At 47.0% G+C, this 18,810-nt stretch overlaps 1 protein-coding gene across 1 annotated transcript in view; it reads right to left on the reverse strand.

The window, feature by feature from the left end:
* The window catches only part of ptprsb (protein tyrosine phosphatase receptor type Sb), a 60,561-nt gene that overhangs the window by 8,408 nt on the left and 33,343 nt on the right, over positions 1-18,810 (reverse strand). The window contains exons 11-28 of the mRNA XM_076294113.1: positions 17,949-18,257; positions 16,549-16,742; positions 15,656-15,682; positions 14,676-14,793; positions 12,955-13,581; positions 11,784-11,878; positions 11,342-11,595; positions 10,065-10,149; positions 8,433-8,648; positions 7,782-7,939; positions 6,802-6,914; positions 5,095-5,192; positions 4,549-4,672; positions 4,028-4,203; positions 3,331-3,450; positions 2,436-2,590; positions 1,797-2,082; positions 885-1,063 (exon numbers count right to left, since the gene is read on the reverse strand). Coding sequence (XP_076150228.1) covers positions 885-1,063; positions 1,797-2,082; positions 2,436-2,590; positions 3,331-3,450; positions 4,028-4,203; positions 4,549-4,672; positions 5,095-5,192; positions 6,802-6,914; positions 7,782-7,939; positions 8,433-8,648; positions 10,065-10,149; positions 11,342-11,595; positions 11,784-11,878; positions 12,955-13,581; positions 14,676-14,793; positions 15,656-15,682; positions 16,549-16,742; positions 17,949-18,257 — 3,334 coding nt within the window. The remainder of the gene's footprint in view (positions 1-884; positions 1,064-1,796; positions 2,083-2,435; positions 2,591-3,330; positions 3,451-4,027; positions 4,204-4,548; positions 4,673-5,094; positions 5,193-6,801; positions 6,915-7,781; positions 7,940-8,432; positions 8,649-10,064; positions 10,150-11,341; positions 11,596-11,783; positions 11,879-12,954; positions 13,582-14,675; positions 14,794-15,655; positions 15,683-16,548; positions 16,743-17,948; positions 18,258-18,810) is intronic.

Consider the following 18,810-nt stretch of genomic DNA (forward strand, 5'->3'; position numbering starts at 1 on the left):
CAGAGCAGGCCCACTCCACACACATTACACAGTAGAGCAGAGCAGGCCCACTCCACACACATTACACAGTAGAGCAGAGCAGGCCCACTCCACACACATTACACAGCACAGCAGAGCAGGCCCACTCCACACACAATACACAGTAGAGCAGAGCAGGCCCACTCCACACACAATACACAGTAGAGCAGAGCAGGCCCACTCCACACACAATACACAGCACAGCAGAGCAGGCCCACTCCACACACAATACACAGCACAGCAGAGCAGGCCCACTCCACACACAATACACAGCACAGCAGAGCAGGCCCACTCCACACACAATACCCAGCATACACAGCCTACCCAGCCTACACAGCCTACCCAGCATACACAGCCTACCCAGCCTACACAGCCTACCCAGCATACATCATAGATATTAGAAAGCTAGATCCCGCATTGGGCTCCAGAACGTACGTAAATAGCGACGCTATCTTGGTGGGGGCAACAATCACTGGAGGCCAATGAAGGAGCATGTGACTCTGACTGGAAATCAGACAGTCTCTGATTGTCGGCAAGTGTTGCCCATAAACAGTAAGGTGTTTGCCCCCAGCAATATGGCGGCCGCGTTTACGATGCCACCTAATAGAACTCGACGGACAACTCGGTATCTAGCTTTCTAATATCTATAGCATACACAGCCTACTGCCTCCTCTTCCTCTTCCCGACATTTGGATGCCTAACATTTAGAGGGGTGTCTTGGTATTTCACAAAGGTATACCAAATGTTCCACATGTATATGACTTATATTACCTTTTGTTTTGTATTATTTTGTTGTGCTTTAGTTGTTGTACAAACTCCTCTTGATTCCTAACAGATTGTGGCATATATAACTCAACCCAACCAACCTGTATCCATCGATGTAACTGGCGTTGATGTAGTCAGAGCCCTCGAGGCCTCGTATTGGCTGTAGGCACACGCGGGTGGTTTCATAGGGCATGATGTTGACCAGGCGGTTCTTGAACTTGTTGCAAGGGAGATTGGCACTGACAAACCTGGACGTGTGAGCTTTTGTGTTGGCCAAGCGCTGAGAAGAACAAGGAGGATCAGGCGGTCAAGAAGACTGAGCGACACCTAAAACTTATTGTAGAGATGCATTAACCACGCCTATCCTCTTTGGAGTAGACAGAGCGTTCTCATTTTCAACTAGTTAGTTAGTAGATATACATATTTTCAGAGATAACATGATTATATAACATGATTGGTAAAATTATTTTACATGGAAACAAAATATTTATCTGTTGGTAACTTCAATTTTCCATTCCAAATCTCCAGCCTCAGATGTATCTGGTGTGTCAACAAGAGAAGACTAATTGTAGCGAGAGAGAGGAGTTTTACCGGAGCAACACAAATCGTCCCCTTAGAATTATAGGGTTCTATCTACGTTCTGAGTAGTTCTGAGATATTGAGCTTCAAAGTCTTATAATTCCATAGACTTATACTGATAAGTGGAACAAACCTCTTCAGATATAATGTCCAAAAATGCATACAACTACAAGAAACACCTCACCTTCTTAAGGTGTCACAGAATAAGAATATGTAAATAACTCAATTTTGACAAAAATGTCAGATAGAACCTTATAATTCTAAGGAGACGAAATGTTTAAACATTTTTATTTTAATGTGCCAACATAAAGGACCAACGTTTCGACGTACTGCCACGTCTTCGTCAGAGTCTAGTCTGCATAAACTCCTCTCTCTCACTAGAAAACTGTCCCTGTGGATAGTTTTCTGAGTGTCAGTGTGTAGCTGCGGCGCACCTTGAACTCCAGCTCCATGCCCGTGACGTGCTCCCCGACCTCCACCTGCTCCAGCTTCTGGATGTAGGAGTAGAGGGAGCGGGCGGCCACCTCGGTGTTGCCGCAGGCTACGGCCTCCAGCAGGGCCTCGTGGATGAAGCCGTACTGGTCCTCCGTCTGCACCATGTAGTTGCGCTGCGAGCGCATCAGGGTCACGTGGCCGTACACGTCCACCGTGCGCTCGTGCTTGATCCGCTCCAGCATGGCGTCGATGACGATGAAGCAGCCGGTCCGGCCCACACCCGCGCTGCAGCGGAGAGTGGGCAACGTTCAATATCACTTCCACAGCAAGCTTTCCCCATATTTAAGAACTCTTTTTACATTTTAATACACTCATCCATGATTACAAAACAATTTCCTGATTCACTTGATAGTATTTAAAATGATTTTAAAGGAAATGTTTGGATTAGACAAATACAGTGCAGAAGGATACAATGACATGGACTGGCTGCAGGGATTAAGTTGATTTTGAATGGAATGCCTCTGGCCCTAATCCTGACTCAAAAGGACGGACTTCAAATCACTAAACTGTGTGTAAAACATTCGCCTCCTAATCTCTCAGAGACAGGAGGGTGGGGTGTTTCACATGGACCCACTGACCTGCAGTGGACAACCACAGGGCCGGCATCTGGTGGGTTGCACGCCTTCACCCTCCTGAGGAAGGCCAGGAACGGGGTTGGGTACTCGGGCACCCCGTGGTCGGGCCAGGCGGTAAACTGGAACTGACGAACCTCTCTCCTCTCATTGGTGCCGTTCTGCAAAGGGGAGAAGCCACAAAGTGGCCGTCACTTGCTGCAGGCCATCGTATGACAGATGGATTTGCAGATCAGGGCAAAATCATTGTGTCGGATTATTGTAAAGCACAATAATCCATTTAGGCAGCATGCCATCCATGCTGATTTCAATGTGTGCTCTAGGTCATGGGTCTGCGTTTGACTTATGTCAGATGCTGTCAATGAAAACATTATGCCGACATTTCAAGTAGTGCATTAGACCTCAGTTTAAAGCCACAGCTAGAGGCTAATGTTGCCTGTGTGTGTGTGTGTGTGTGTGTGTGTGTGTGTGTGTGTGTGTGTGTGTGTGTGTGTGTGTGTGTGTGTGTGTGTGTGTGTGTGTGTGGCTGAAAAAGTGCTGACAAAGATATGCTGAAGCGCAGACAGATCAGGAGAAGACAGCAGGACAGAATAGAGTTGAGAGAAGTGGGTAGGTAGGCACAGGTACCTTGTGCAGAGAGAACGTGAGAAGTGGGTAGGTAGGCACAGGTACCTTGTGCAGAGAGAACGTGAGAAGTGGGTAGGTAGGCACAGGTACCTTGTGCAGAGTGTGTGTGTGTGTGTACCCTGTGCAGAGAGAACGTGAGAAGTGGGTAGGTAGGCACAGGTACCTTGTGCAGAGAGAACGTGAGAAGTGGGAAGGTAGGCACAGGTACCTTGTGCAGAGTGTGTGTGTGTGTGTGTGTGTATGTGTGTGTGTGTGTGTGTGTGTGTGTGTGTACCTTGTGCAGAGAGAACGTGCGCACACAGAAGGTGGCCAGCTCCATGGTGTCCAGCAGAGTGACCTGAATCATTCCATAAGTGTCTGTTCCACGACTCGGCCAGTACTGATCACACTTAATCTACAAATAAAAAACATAACCATCATAAACCCATAATCATAAAATGGCCGCTCTGTTTCTCAAGATCACCTTCATCGTCTTCATCCTCCTCCAACCACCACATTTACCACTCACTACATGATGACCAAAACAAGGCAAGGCTGACACATTTCACATGTCAATTAAATGTGCTCTACATACATAAAAGCAGAATGACAAGATAAAGACAAAGAGCTAGACATGTACTAAACGTAACGTTAAAGAAAATTAAATGGAAAACATACATAAAATAGAGTAAAAACTGGCCCCAGCTGTATGTCCATCTCTTTACCATTCCCTAGTCAGATGTGTCGGCCTAAGAGAAAGGGCCTTTCCCTAGTCAGATGTATCGGTCTAAGAGAAAGGGCCTTTCCCTAGTCAGATGTATCGGTCTAAGAGAAAGGGCCTTTTAGTCTCGGTGGAAGTAGCCCGACCTTCATCACCTTCTGAATTACAAGCTCTGCTTCCCCTCCACCGTGAGGTCCGCCATGATAATAACTGTTATTACAGCTCAAAGCTGTGATTGTGTCTGAGTGAAGGCAGGTCAGCAGGGCCTCACCCGCGACTTCTCCTCCAGCCTGGTCATCATGACCACAGACGCCGCCCGCTGCTCCCACACCATCCTCCAGAAGTCCCCGAAGCTCTCGGGCAGCGGCCCCTGGGTGGCGATGTAAGCGTTCTGCTTACGGTAACCATCGATGTAGTTAGCATTGATGTAATCACTTCCCATGATGCCTAAATAAAAACAGATGGAACATATACTGTAAATGAAGTGGCTAATAATAGTTGTCATGAATAATTCTGTTTCATCAGAAAATAATTGCTTATATAATTATCATACATATAACATATGATTGAGTATACATTAATATATTCTTGCATGTACATGGGCGATTAGACAGTCATTGCTTAGGATTATTTGGTTCTCAAGGGATTTCTTTGTGGAGCTGATGGCACCATTCAACTCAATAGATGCAATGTGAGTGGTTGTGCCTTCAGACGTGCATTGATTATTGGACAGAAAGAGAGTGAGCTGATGAGAGGGCCGGCTGGAGACGGTCAGCTTGACCCCAGACTCACCTTCAATGGGGACCAGGACGACTCGCGTGTGGTCATACGCGATGACGTTAGCGTAGCGGTTCTTGGGCTTGTTGACCTCCAGGTTGGAGTGCTCCCAGGTGAACTGCTGGCCAGGATCGACTGACTGGAGTAATCAAGAGAGAGACGGAGTACATAAAAACCCAAATTGGAGGCCTGTGACCTTTCAGGACAGTGTGTGGATTTCAGGCTGGTCAAAGAGACACAAGCGGGAAAGCAAAAAGGATTCCCTTGCTACAATGCAAAATCATCTTTCAGCATGCCGACATTTATTCCTTCCCTAATAGAAACCACCAAAGAGACCATTATTTCAGGATTACGCCGGATCAGTATTTTGCACTGACATAAAGTAGTATTAAGATCAATAAAATATAGCATTCCTTAGCATGCTCTGTATGCATGATTCTTCAGCGGGCCTAATTAAGAGTGGATTAGCGGGGGCTGCCGTCGAGCGGCCAGCGTGCTGGAGAGAGAGCCTGGCTGCGGCTGAAGGTGACCTTGCCCCTGGCCAACCTCACGCTTACTCACCTCGTACTCCTGGGAGAGCCTGAGGTTGTCGTTGGCCTTCAGCAGCTCCGTGTGCTCTGCCAGGTCGGAGATGGGGATGGGGGGGTGACTCATCATACCTGTGAAGGGGACAAGGGGAGCGGGTCGAAAGGTCATTCCAAGGGAAGAGGGAGGGGGGGAGTCATTTAAGGGCCAACCCACCGCCTTAAACAAAAGGGGGGGGGGGCGGCAACACCCTTGAGGGAGGCACAGTCATGAGAAACATCTGCGTTAGTCAGAGGAGCGGAGGGCCTGGTGCTTTGCCGCGCGCTGGGTGGGATCCTTCTCTATTTATTTCTGCCGTCTCTGCCGACAGATTTAGACTGCGGGCAGGTGTGATCTTGCAGGTTTTTGTGACTCATAATGACTGCTCTACCGCAAGGCAGGCGTCCCTTTGATTCGCCGGCCTGTGGAGCGGCGGGGGGAGACGTGGCTAAAGCGGGGCGCCTCTTCCAGACGAGGCTGCAGTTCGTGCTAAATGACGTCAGCTGGCCTCAGCTTGAGGCCGCAGTAATTGCCGCCCTCCTGCAGAAGCACAGGCCACTTGCGCGCTGAGCCACTGTGACACGCCCGCCCCGTAGCCATGGTCCAGGCCCGCCGACTGTACAATTGTGCGCTTCTGCAAAGTATTAATTAATGGTGGAGGGGAGACAATAAAGGTCAGCCTTCATAACTAAGGCAAAGCGACTGCCATCCTGCTAGCATAGTTGCTTTAGCTGTTTGCCTCAGCGTTTTCTCAGGGGCTACAGGCTGATGGAGGGGAGCCAGCTGACCTGAAAGGTCTCACTTCATTTTCTGTGACATGTTTCTTGGGGCTACAAGGTCATGCACCCTTTCCATGTACAGTATGTATTTCTATGTAGGACACATGCAGAGCCGGACAGTAACGGAGTACATTTACTTGAGTACAATTTTGAGGGATCTGTACTTTACTCGAGTATCATTTTTGGGGAGTACTCATGACTTTACTCAAGTACATTTGAGAGGCAAATATTGTACTCCACTACATTTCTATCCATAACTGTGAGTACCCGTTACTACTTCTAAAAAAAAAGGAAAAAAGAAAAATCTCGGAAACCCTCAATTTGTTGTTTCCCTCTCAAACCCCACCTCGCCAGACTATTTCAATTTTCTGAACAAGTTAATGATAGTTTTCGCTTCAAGTGTTTCAATTACAAAATAGTATTTTGTATTTGAAATACGTATTTTAAATACATGTATTAGAAATACTGCCCATCCCTGGCAACATGGTAAAAAAAATGAAAATGACTTGATTTTACTTCCAATTCATTTTACATTCTCCAAGGTATATCATAACTCCATGTAGGACATTTCTGTACATAAATGTAAGCACTGTGGCAGTAGTAATGCAATATTTAGAAAATGTAGGCTACTCTTGTACTCTTGATACTCAAATACTTTTAAAAACAAGTACTTCAGTACTTTTACTTAAGTACTGTAGACATCTGACTGTTGTACTTTTACTTGAGTGAAATTTAGCAAAGGGTATCTGTACTTTTACTCAAGTAATGAAGCTGTGTACTCTGTCCACCTCTGGGCAGAGAGAGAGAGAGAGAGAGAGAGAGAGAGAGAGAGAGAGAGAGAGAGAGAGAGAGAGTGTGTGTGTGTGTGTGTGTGTGTGTGTGTGTGTGTGAGAGAGAGAGAGAGAGTGTGTGTGTTTAAACATGCCTGGAGTCTGAAAGTTGATGCGTCTCATCTCAACTGGATCTGTTGGGTGGTGTGCCATCATCTCAGCATTGTTCAGCAAGCACTTTGTGCCTGGCTCTGAATCCTTTCGTTTGCTAATACAACACAAAAGCAAAACATGCATTCTGACATAAAGAATCCATGGAAAATAAAAACACTGAACTGACGTTCTAATAATTACAAAGCAGTCTATGAATAGTAAGTCTCTACATTTGAAGTCTCAAATCTGTGTGATCTCTCGGAAAAACAATGAGCGGCTATAATCCCTAATGACTAATTGGAGGCCATCTTAGTGTCTTACCTGTCAGGCTTGCTGCTCCAGGAAAAAAGAGGATGCAGAGGAGGAGGAGGTGTAAATAAAAAATGAGCAAAGGAGAGACAGACCAGACACCAAAGAGTGGGAGGCACAGAGAGGAGTGAAAGATAGAGTGAGAAGAGGGGGGGGGGTGAAGGATGGCCAGGGGAAAAAAAACGCAGAAGAGAGAAAGAGAGATCAATATTTTGCATTTGTATGCACAGGCTACATGACACCCCCTTGCAGATAGCAGTGCTCTTCATTGGGGACAGTTTAACGCTAACCCTCCAGGGGACAACAGTGTTCCGGGCTAAATGGAGAGGGGGGCCAGGAAATATCAGGACCAAGGGCGGATTTATCTGCCAACAAGAGGCTGATACATCCCGCTGCAATGCCTGCTCCTACACCAAGGTCACACCATCAATTTGGCTGAAAGAAATCTCTTATGCAGAGACATGCTCACTCCAAAATGGCCGCCAGCCGAGACACAGTTAGTGCACTGGGCTCCTTGGGCAATATTAATTGTTCCTACCCATATATTTTATACTAGGGGAATAAAGAAGGGGACAATCTGCCTGGGACCTCTCAATTCCCCCAGCCAGCAGTATCCAATGCTCTTGAGTGACAGTGAGTGACTACACTGCTGCATCCATTTTCCAGCACTCACTTCTTGTAGAGGAGGATGGCGATGACGATGCAAATGATGAAGACCACGGCCAGGACGGGGCCCACCACCCAAATGAGCCCATCGCCGGCGTCCAGAGGCTGAGGGTCCGAGTCCGGGGCCATCACATGCTCAGAATATTCACTGGCCACGAACATCTTCTGAAGGCATGAAGGCAGAGCAAGACGCCCAACACTAATTAACATGGTATGGCCTCTCTAAACCACTGGAGATCATTAGACAATACAGGAGGCTTTAAACAAACATTCAGGCCTCAGGTAATATTCTGGCATCCAGTTCATTAAATCTTGTGCATGGATGTACTGTTACAGTGTAGCATAAACTGTTGGACCAGTTGCCCAAGTTGTCCTTATAATTAACTGTCTGTTTATGCATCAATCTTGTTGGAGCTCCTATCAATGACATCAAATCCCCCCCAATTTGATTCCGTGTCTCAAATATAAACAGCACTGTCATCAACCTGCTCTTATCTCATTTGCTTACGCTTCTGCTTACTGGAAATAAACATGATCGCTTCTTTGCCCTGTCTTGTCCCTTTCCCTTATCTAACTCAATTTGCTGCTGTCAACAGAAGAGGGATGGGTGAGATGTAGCATGCGTGTCTCTGGTGGGAGCTCTCTCCTCCCCTCTTACCCCAGTGGTGTCATTGAGCTCTGCCAGGATGAAGAAGACATACTCCTGGCCCGCCTCCAGGGCGCGGTTCTCAAAGCCGCCATATTCCAGCTGGTCCCCCAGGGTGAAGAAGGCCGGCAGGGTGGCGGGGGAGAAGCGCGCCGTGATGTAGGCCCGGCGCAGGTCCACCTGCCGCTGGCGTGGGTCCAGCTGCTTCTGGCTGATGTCCTTCAGCAGCTGAGGGCAGAAGCACAACGGCACGCCGGTTCACATGACGACAGTCACATGTCAAGTTACACCTGACATACCGGTTTCATTTCTTAGAAAACACTGGAAGTCACGGTTAGATTAAGACCAAGCAAAGAGCTGAATCTAAATACACGTGAAATTCCCAAAAATGGATGGCTTCAGAGTAACGTTCATAGCTCCTTTTTGAACTCGCAAAACCTTAACAGTTGCCCACTCCATCCGCTAGCTATGCATCTCTCAATAGTTGATGGAGAAGATGTTCAGTAGTTTTGAAAACCTCAGATTGGTTAAGAGATGGCTATCTCAGCTGCTCTTCACAGTGGAGATTTGTGTTCATTATAAATACAGGAAATCAACGTTTGTCTTAAAGTTGGTGTTTGGCCCCCTGGTGTAAAAGTGTGAGTGGTGTGAAGTCTGTTAGGGCTATTTGTTGCTCACTCAACTTTGTACAGTTTATATAACTTTCTACCTAACTCAGTGCTAGCTAGATCCAATTTGCTGTCTAGATATATACATCACTCATCAACCCCAATAGTTCACACAATGGACATTATGTGGATGATGTCCACAAGGGGTTGTGGTAATAAAGACAAACAGTTGAAAAGCCAATCCAGTTCACATCAAGAGCAAGGAGCAAATGGAGAGTGAGGCCTATCTGTGAAACCTGTCAGTACGCAGACATGTTTCTTTTTAGAATCTGATCATTAGTGGAGGAGAGGAGCGGGAACAGGCTAAGGGTGAGAAAGCCTGCGCAGACACAAGCACAGCAAATACAGAGGTCCTGATTAGCATCTCCTGATGAAATGTAGAAAAGGGCAGAGTCAATAATGAACACAGCATTACATGCTGGGTCACTAACAGGGAGCTGAATCCACAGGGTAATGAGCAGAGAGAAAAAGAGAGGAAGAAAGGCTGGATGAAAGAGAAAGAAAAAGAAATGAATAAGAAGGAACGGGAGAGAAAGAGAGAGAGAGAGAGAGAGAGAGAGAGAGTAATGTACCACAGTTTGCATGTATTTCTTGTCCGTTGAGAGCAGGGAAATTGTCACAGGTCGATCTGAACAGAATAAGCATTGATTTATGTCTTGTGTACAGCATGCATGTGAAGTCAGTTTTCACACCTCGGCATTACTCTGATATATTACCTGCTGAGACTGTAAAATGCCCTGAGATCCTGTTCCATTAAACCACTTTAACTGACACACTTTAACACTTTGCTGTGGGACAGGCTGTCTGGAGCAACGACCTGCCAGGTTGAGAGCAAAGCGAATGTTTGAAAGAGCTGTTTACGCTCCTTTGGATACACCAGCATTTCACTACGGTCCTCTAGACATCTCCTGAGAAGCCAACCATGAAGCCCACACCTACACTCCAGCTCTATGGCAACTGTTGCCATGGCACTCACCTCCTCCAGGTCCATGTCATCAGGACTCTTGAGTCGGAATCTTCCGCGAGCTCTCTTGAGAGGAACTACCACCACATAGATGTTCCTGTGAGCACAACAAATGGTTCCCTTTAAATGCCTCCTGGCCAGAGGCCTACTGGAGAGATCCTGCAGCAACTACTAAGTGACTGCTTAAAGTGATACTAAAATGACAGTCTAACAGGGAGGCTACTACGGGCACGTGACTGAGGCGCTCCGTTCGCGCAGCGTAAAAATATTCTTAGTAGTTTAATTTTTTCAGTTCCATAGATTAGCTAGCTAATTGTTGCAGCAGATGCTATGTGAACGGAACGCTTCAGTTCTGTGATCGGTGTAGCCTCTCTATAACAGTCTAGCTCATGTTGTGCCAAAGATACACCAAAAACAAATGAATAAATAAATACATTTTAAAAAAATAAACAAAAAAAAAATACATTTTACAATTAAAAATACACACAAAGCATAACTTCAAGGAATAGCTATTGCAATTGGTAACTTAAGTCTCTGAATTGAATCCTATCATCTAACATGATGGATTGTCTTAACTGCAAATTAATTTGACACATTACTAATTGTGTCAACAAAGCACAAGTTAATGATGCCGCACTGATGTTTGTGAAAATGAACTTAAAAATGGACAGTGATGTAAATCACCTGCCATGTTCTATACAACTGGCAGGTGATGAATTGTTGTGTCATTTAAATAGGACAACTATAACTGCATTAGCAAAAAAAATCAGAGAAAATATCTGTCCATGGGTTTGGCACTGTTAAGCTTTAAGTCAATGTAGCATAAATCATTAGACAGAGTGGCGGGAGTGCTGTAGCCAATAGCTAGGGAAATCACTTTTCTAGATATTATTGCACTATAAAAACCTTAATATCCTTGTCAGCCGTAAATATCAGAAATGGCTAAATTAAACACAAAGATATAGCACTACTTATGGATTTATAAAAGGAAGTGGAGCATCTTTAGAGGACCACACTGCTATCTAGTACCTGTGGTAAAAGTGGGATATGTCCCAATAGAGTAGGCAAGGAAACCACTCTGCTTTGTTGAGTGCCTCTGCCTCATCCTTTATGTTTGTATATTGGAGCACATCAGTAGCTATTATGCTTTACATATACTCCTTTTCCTGAATGTATGTGTGTGGGTGTGTGAGTGTGTGTGTCCTTCATGTGTGTGCATGTGTGTGTGTATCTGTGTGTGTATTCTTTTCATGTGAGTGTTTATGTTATCTGCAGTTATCTTTCCGTGCCTGATATTGCTTTGGGTGTCCATAGGGGGCAGTATGATGGTGATGGTGGTCTCAGTCTCACGGCTGCGGTCCACCTCAGGTCGTCTGATGTGGATGGAGGGAGAGGTCCTAGCAGGGATGCGGTGTCTCAAGCCCCCCATGTTGCCTTCGGGGCTGGTGATTTTAAAGTCATAGCTGGTGTTGGGCGCCAGGTTGGCGATCACAGCCTTCCTCTGACGGGCATCCACCTCCATCTTTTGTCTGTTGTACTCCACCTGAATGAGGAGAGAAAAGGAACACACACACACACACACACACACACACACACACACACACACAGAGAGAGAGAGAGAGAGAGAGAAAGAGAAAGAAACGACATACATATATTCATGAGTTCTCCTACAGGATGCTAACAAACAGTAAATGAATGCGGGGAGCACGGCTGCAGTTATAAATCACTCACAGTAAAGCGGTACGGGGAGCTGCTCTCTGGAAACTCCCACGTCAACAGCACACTCGTCTTTGTCGCCAGGTTCACCGAAAAATTCCTCGGGACATCTGCAAGAACAAAACAAATAGCTCGTTACTATCTAGCCCAACACCGCCGGCCATCAGTGACCAACGCGGCAGCCCCTTGGGAGCAGTGGGCTCTGGAAGGAGAGGAAGGGGTTAACGTCAACACGTGTCGGCTTCTCCCCCAGGTGGACCGTAGGCTGCAGGGGGTGGGCGTTTGCTGGGGGCGCAACAGGAGGGTTATATAAGATGTCGGTCTGACAGGTGCTCGTGTTGAGATGGATGCCAGAGCGGCACATATGCCACTGCTGGGCCCGGCTCTCCGCTCCAGAGAGATCTGACCCAGTTCAGCCCCGTCTATTACGGAAGGTGTTACTGAAAATGGGTTTTGAAGGGGCAACAAACACACAGAAACAATGCACATAGAGACGCACACACACACATACACATACACACACACACACACAAACACTCATGGTCACACAGAAGTGAAGTGTTTCAGGGGAAATGAAAAAAATCAGGTGTGCCTCAACATCATGAAAAAGGGTGTGATAGTGTGTAGTATTCGAGTGTGTGTGTGTGTGTGTGTGTGTCAGTTGCAGGGAAGTGCCAGAGAAAATAAACAAGGCCAATTCCCAGACAAAAACTGGAAATGGGCAGGAAAGCGGCGGTGTGAGGAGAGCCTACCTTTGGATACCCACCTCTAGTCTCCCCAGCAGCACTGCGCGCTCTGACTGAACAGGACTGGACTAAGCCTCACCTACCTCAGAGGAGCTCAGCCACAGTATGGCTGTGTTACCTGGGCCTGTGTCACACGTCGCAGCCACCAATCCTGTATGTGTGTGTGTGTGTGTGTGTGTGTAAGTGTATGTGTGTAGATGTTGTTTTGTCTGTCATTGTCTTTGCTCCCGTCCCCCTATGTAAGTGCTCCATCTGCAGCATCCCTGAGTGTGAGGTGCTGGTGGGGATGCAGGTGGATTGAGGGAGGAGGGGGGGTACAGGTGAAGGTGGGCGTGACCGGAGGAGGGGGGTCGGGTCAGGTCAGGTCGGGTCGGGTGGTGACTCTTGGGCTTCCACATCCCCAATCCCGTGCAGCACGGCAGGCGTGGCCGGAACCCTACCTGTGTCGAAGGCCACCGTGCGATACTGGGCCTGGGGGCCGAAGGGCCCGGGACCCGCTTTAGTGTGCGCCCGAATTCTCACGTGGTAGTCAGTGTCTGGGTTCAACCCGATGACCGTGTACGCGGCCTCTGTGGCCGGCACGGACACCAGGCGGGGCGGGAGGCTGCCGTTGGCCTCGCCGTACGCCAGCGTGTAGCTGGTGAGAGCGCCGTTGCAGTCGGCCGGGTCGGGGGGCTTCCAGTAGATCTGGAGGGTGCAGCAGGTGGCGTTGATGACCCTGGCCAAGAGCGGGTATGCCGTAGGCGGGTACTCGGGCACAGTGATTTCCTGCAGGGCCTCCTTCCCGTAGCCCGAGTGGCCCCTGGCGGCCAGAGCGAAGACGTAGGTGGTACCCGGGAACGTGCCGGTCAGCATGTACTGCCTCTGCTGGGCAGGGAGGTCCAGCGCCTCAGCCAGGTCCTGGGAGTCGTTCTTCAGGCTGTAGCGCAGCCGGAATCCCAGCACAGAGGTGGAGGGGGAGGTGGGGGCAGGGCCAGAGCCAGAGCCAGGGGGAGGCTGGGGCTGCCACCTCACAGAGATGGACGTCTGCTGCTCCACACTCAGAGACAGCATGGGGGGCTCTGGAACTGCACACCCACACAAGCAAACATACGCACACACACACACACACACACACACACACACACACACACACACACACACACACACACACACAGACAGAATAAAAATGTCGAAATTAGATTTAAGCTCCTCAGAATTAGGATAATTAAACAGAGCAAGACCTGAAGGTGTGTGTGTGTGTGTACGTGTGTGTGTGTGTGTGTGTGTGTGTGTGTGTGTGTGTGTGTGTGTGTGTGTGTGTGTGTGTGTGTGTGTGTGTGTGTGTGTGTATGTTTGTGTGTTTGTGTGTGTGTGTGTGTGATTGTATTGGGCGGTATCTGGTGAGATTTAACCAGATAAGAGAGCATAATAAAATATATCCCATATCTCTCCATGGAGAAACTCAATGACAGAGACAACAGAACAAAACAAAACTGGTGAGCATAGACAATAACTGTAATTGCGCACTCACAAAGAGCCCTTAGGAGTTCCTCTTTTTGTTGGCAAACAGCTATTGAAAGCTAAAACATTGAGTCCATTAACAGACTGCTGCTGCTATAGTTCAAATTGAAATCAACCTAATTGACAGTAAATGGATAAGAGCGCTGTTGCACACACTGCATCATTAAGCATTTCTCCCTGCATTTACATCGCCAAGCGTCTCGCCACACAGCTACCAGGAAAACCACAAACACTCAGGGAAACCGCACATTTCTTTTCAAGTGGAAGCACTTTGAGACTTCTGAAAGCAGCAAAGAAAAAAAGAAATCCAAACAGCCCAATCACACGTCTACCCGTCCCCTCCGCTCCACTCCCTTCCGCTCCCCTCCCTTCTCCTCTCCCCTCTCTTCTCCTCCTCTCCTCTTCTCCTCCTTTCCTCTTTTCTTCCTCTCCCCTCCCTTCTCCTCCTCTCCTCCCTCCTCTCCTCTCTCTTCTCCTCCTCTCCTCCCTCCCCTCCTCTCTCTTCTCCTCCTCTCCCCTCCCCTCCTCTCTCTTCTCCTCCCCTCCTCTCCCCTCCCTTCTCTTCCTCTCCCCTCTCTTTTCTCAGGCTCTGTCAGGGGGGGGGGGGCTTGAGAGATGAATCACAGGCCTGTTGGCACAGGCATGGCCATGTACATACATGTGGCTTTGGTCTGGACCATCTGTGGCATACTGCGTGCACCGTCCCCCTTAGTGGTATACGCTGCCACAGTGATGGAGTATGAGGTGTCGGGCAGCAGACCTCCGATAAACATTTCCTGCCAACACAAAGAAAGAGAGATAGTGAATGAGAGAGAGAGAGAGATAAAGAGATTAACTTCCCAGTAAGCATTGCATTGCATTCTACTCCTCCACATTAAAAGAAAGCAGAAGGAGAGAGTGAGACTGACATATTTATCCTCAGTATTTTCGAGCATGTTTTGAAAAGATAAATGCCTCTTTAGAATCTATCTCTGCCTCCCTCTTTCCCCACTCTCCTTGTTTGTGTGCCATCTCAAAGCTGTATTGCAGTAGCCAGAACCATGGTTCCCAGTCAAAGTCAAATGTAAAATTCCATGACTTTTCCCTGACAGAAAAACCTGAATTTCCCTGACTTACTGTCTGAATTGTGCAATATACGGACCAATGATTTTAGAGCAGACGCGTAGCGTTCAAGAATCTTTTACATTTTTAGAGCGGGAGAGCAAAGTTGGGCTTCTCAAGCAAGCTAATAACCAGATATACACCAATTCTGCACAGAAATATTATTTGTATTAATGTATACATTTTAAGCTGCAAAACAAAAAAATCCCTGATATTTCATAATGATAAATTTCCCTGACTTTCCATGTCTGGAATAGACTTTCCAAAATTCCATGATATTCCAGAAATTCCATGACTCGTGGGAACCATACAGTACATTTAGAGCTGTCTGAAGCCCTCTGTCAGACTTTCAGGTTGGCTTGCTTTAATGAAGTTGAGTGTGTAGTGAAAAACGCTTGCTCATGATGGTATCTACAGTGACACAATGTGAAGTGGCACATTGCTGAAAGGGACAGCACGAGCACAGAGAAGAACAGCAGGCTTTTATAACCAGGTTTATGCAACAGCAATGTGTTGGGCGCAGATTTCTGTACTCACATATTCAGCAGAATCATCCGTTTCCCACTACACCCCACAAACAGGAACGCAGAGAGGGAGCGCGAGGGAGGGAAGGAGAGAGAGAGAGAGGAGGATGAGTCAGGAACAGAGGGAGAGTGGGAGGAAGAGGCAAGCAAGGGTGAGAGATGAAACAAACAAGAAATTTCCAGAGAAACTGCAAATGTGGACGGACAAAAACTGATAACCTTGTTCAAGGCACTAAGATAGAAACTTCCACCAAACATTTTTTTTTATTTCGCTATAAAATGTGTCTATAATGTCCGAATCTAGTCCTGCCAACCTCTTGAAATATGTTGATTTGTTTTGCATTCTTTTATGATGCCTTATTTGTTGACGATTACTTTCCAATTACATCTAGCCCACATCATTTAAAAAGGATCATCCTGAAGAATCCAAACCCTGCAGCTGAAGCAATTCACCAGTGGAAGCTGTTAGGTTACAGTTACAGGACCTTACAGAACATATCTGAGAGATCTTAAATTTAGTGTGAATGCTTCGAGCCTGCTTGTTTTTATCTGTTGAATCAATGTCAATTCTCTTGCCTGTTATCCATTACATATATTTAGCCATTATGTATGGCACTATTGTAGACATGACAATAGTGAAATGATAAATGTCTATCATCTAAAGATAACAGATTCTTGGTTTCAGTACTTTAGAATCATGGGCACGGACAGATTTCTAGACAAAAGACAGCTTGGGCAGAGCCATGGACCCCTGATGCTTTATGTATAACAGTTTGCAATACACCATTGACCATTATTTACTACTTTGCTCATTTTAATCTAGTTTCAATAACACTGAATTTAATCCGGACTCTCAGAATTTCCTGTAGTGTAGTGTAGTTTTCTGGCTAAAGGTGAGGCCCTCACCTGGGAGTCGTCCAGCACGATGTCTTTGATGCGTGGCAGACTGCGTGACTCCCCCTCCTGCTCGCGGGCGTAGTGGACCTGGTAGCCCCGGATCTGCCCGTTTTGCCTCTCAGGTACCACCGAGCGCCACCTGACCCGGATGGCGGTAGCGTTCAACGTTTGCACCTCCACTTGTCTAGGGGGCGCCCCAGGCACTGCGAGAGACAGAGACACGACGGTGTTCAGACAGACACCAAAGGCGTCTACACACCCTTCCCGCTGCAGCCCTCTGCACATTTGTGACATTTTAGCGTTGCGCATGTTAAATAATTTAGCAGTCTAGTCCAATTTGGGCTCGTCGAGGAAATATAAAAAGGGTACAAAGCTGACAATAAGGGAGGTGCTAAAAAATAGTTCCCCTCTGACAAAAATAAGAAAACGCTCATGCTGAAATGAGAGGCAAGTCTGGCAAATACAGTGGTCCTTTCATATGCATGTGGGAGGGATTGAACAGCTTTAATTATTCCATCAGTGTTTGACCACCATTTTTACAAGAAACTCTTTATGGAAAACCATTTCCTACCTATCTGATACATTTCCCCCGACTACATTAGCAACATCTTTTTTTTTGTGAGGTCCCTGTGGACCTGTAGAGCAGCACAGGAAATATTCACTTCAATTTTAAGATAATACATCTCTCTCAAGCATTCAGCTCACAATGTGGCCACAGACAGATAAGCCACAGGAAATACATGATAAAAACCCCCCAGGTTGAGAAAGCAATTATTCATTCTCACCTAATATTCACAACCTGTTATATAAATGATGAAACCATATGCTTTCAGATCCAAGTCTGAATGTTCTATCAGGCAAACAGAATTTGGTTTTGTTGTGTCTCTGGCTATCAACACCTTACAATTCACATTAATGCTCTTCACTTAGGGCTAGAAAGACTGTCAGCAGACGACAGAGAATCTCCAGTCTAATGTAGATTGTGGTTTATGATTTCCTGGTTAAAACTAAATTATCAATTTTCTTCCTGATGGCTCTTTATTCAGTAAGTTCTGATTGGACGAACAAGGCCACGAAGACCGAGAGTTCTCTGATGATGGGAGGCTTACATTATTTCCTTAGGTCATTCACTTCATTGTTCCATTGATTGCTGGATACACATTGTCCCAAGCTCCCATTTAAGCCTGGTTTTCTATCATTAGGCCTATTTCTGACCCGAAAAGACCTTTGCTTTTGTTCATCTTTTCCATTGTATTTTTTCAATCTAAGCTTTTGTTATTACCACATTACTTACAATTGTCTCTGGTCTGCTAATGCAATCTCTAAATGTACTCCTTATGAAGAAATCGATGCAGAGAGGCATTTAAGAGTTCAACGAGCTCGTAAATCAGGGCCTGATCGTAGCCTACCGTCCTCGTCCGTTTGGCAGTCCAGCGGCGAACTCTGCGGACCCGAGCCCTCCGACGTGAAGGCGGCCACCGACACGCGGTAGCGTGTCCACTTGCGCAGCCCACCTAGCCGGGCCTGCAGGGCGTCCGGCCCCACACGCTGGGTCCTCTGGGGCTCGGGCTCCTGCCCGCTGGCCAGCGGCCCGTAGAGGATCTCGTAGCCCTCCAGGTCCACACTCCGCCCCTCTTCTGGGGGAACGCGCCAACTTACCCGTAAGGAGGAGGAGCCAATGGGAGAGCATTCCACCCCACGAGGGGGGGATGAGGGCTCTGAGTGTTGCGGACGGAAGGTGAAAGGGACAGAGAGAAAGGGAATCAAGAAAGAAGGAGAGAGATAGAAGGAAAGACAGGAAGATAGGGGAAAAGGTAGGCATAGAAAGAACGCAGGAGGAAGAAAAGGGTGAAAGACAGAAAAACAAATAAAAGGTGGTAGAGGTGCAGACGGGTGAGAGATGCTAAATTAAATGAACGACAAATTTAACACAAGCAAAATCCAACAAACGCCAGCAAGTGCTGGATTAAGGGGAATACAAAACAACCAGCAAAGAGTAACCCAAGAGAACACAAAAGGATAAGAAATGAATCAGCAATGCAAAAGCTTGGACACTAGTGACAGATGGTGATGCATAGACTTGTCATAATGGTGATCAATAGTGCCAGTCTATCATCAAGGTATCCCCTCTGTCTGCAAGTGACAGGTCATGATGCCGTATTGACAGGAAGGGGGTGTGGGCTAAAGCTCCCAAACAGCCTGCATAATCACAACACAGAGCGTGTGAAATAGATTGCAGGGTGTCCAGGCGAGCCCACTGCAGCACACCGA

The sequence above is a fragment of the Alosa pseudoharengus genome, unplaced genomic scaffold (genome assembly GCF_046254945.1).
Source record: "Alosa pseudoharengus isolate Yale_2024_CS ecotype anadromous, Long Island Sound unplaced genomic scaffold, YU_APseudo_1.1 YU_APseudo_1.1_scf_2, whole genome shotgun sequence".
Taxonomy (NCBI): Eukaryota; Metazoa; Chordata; class Actinopteri; order Clupeiformes; family Clupeidae; genus Alosa; species Alosa pseudoharengus.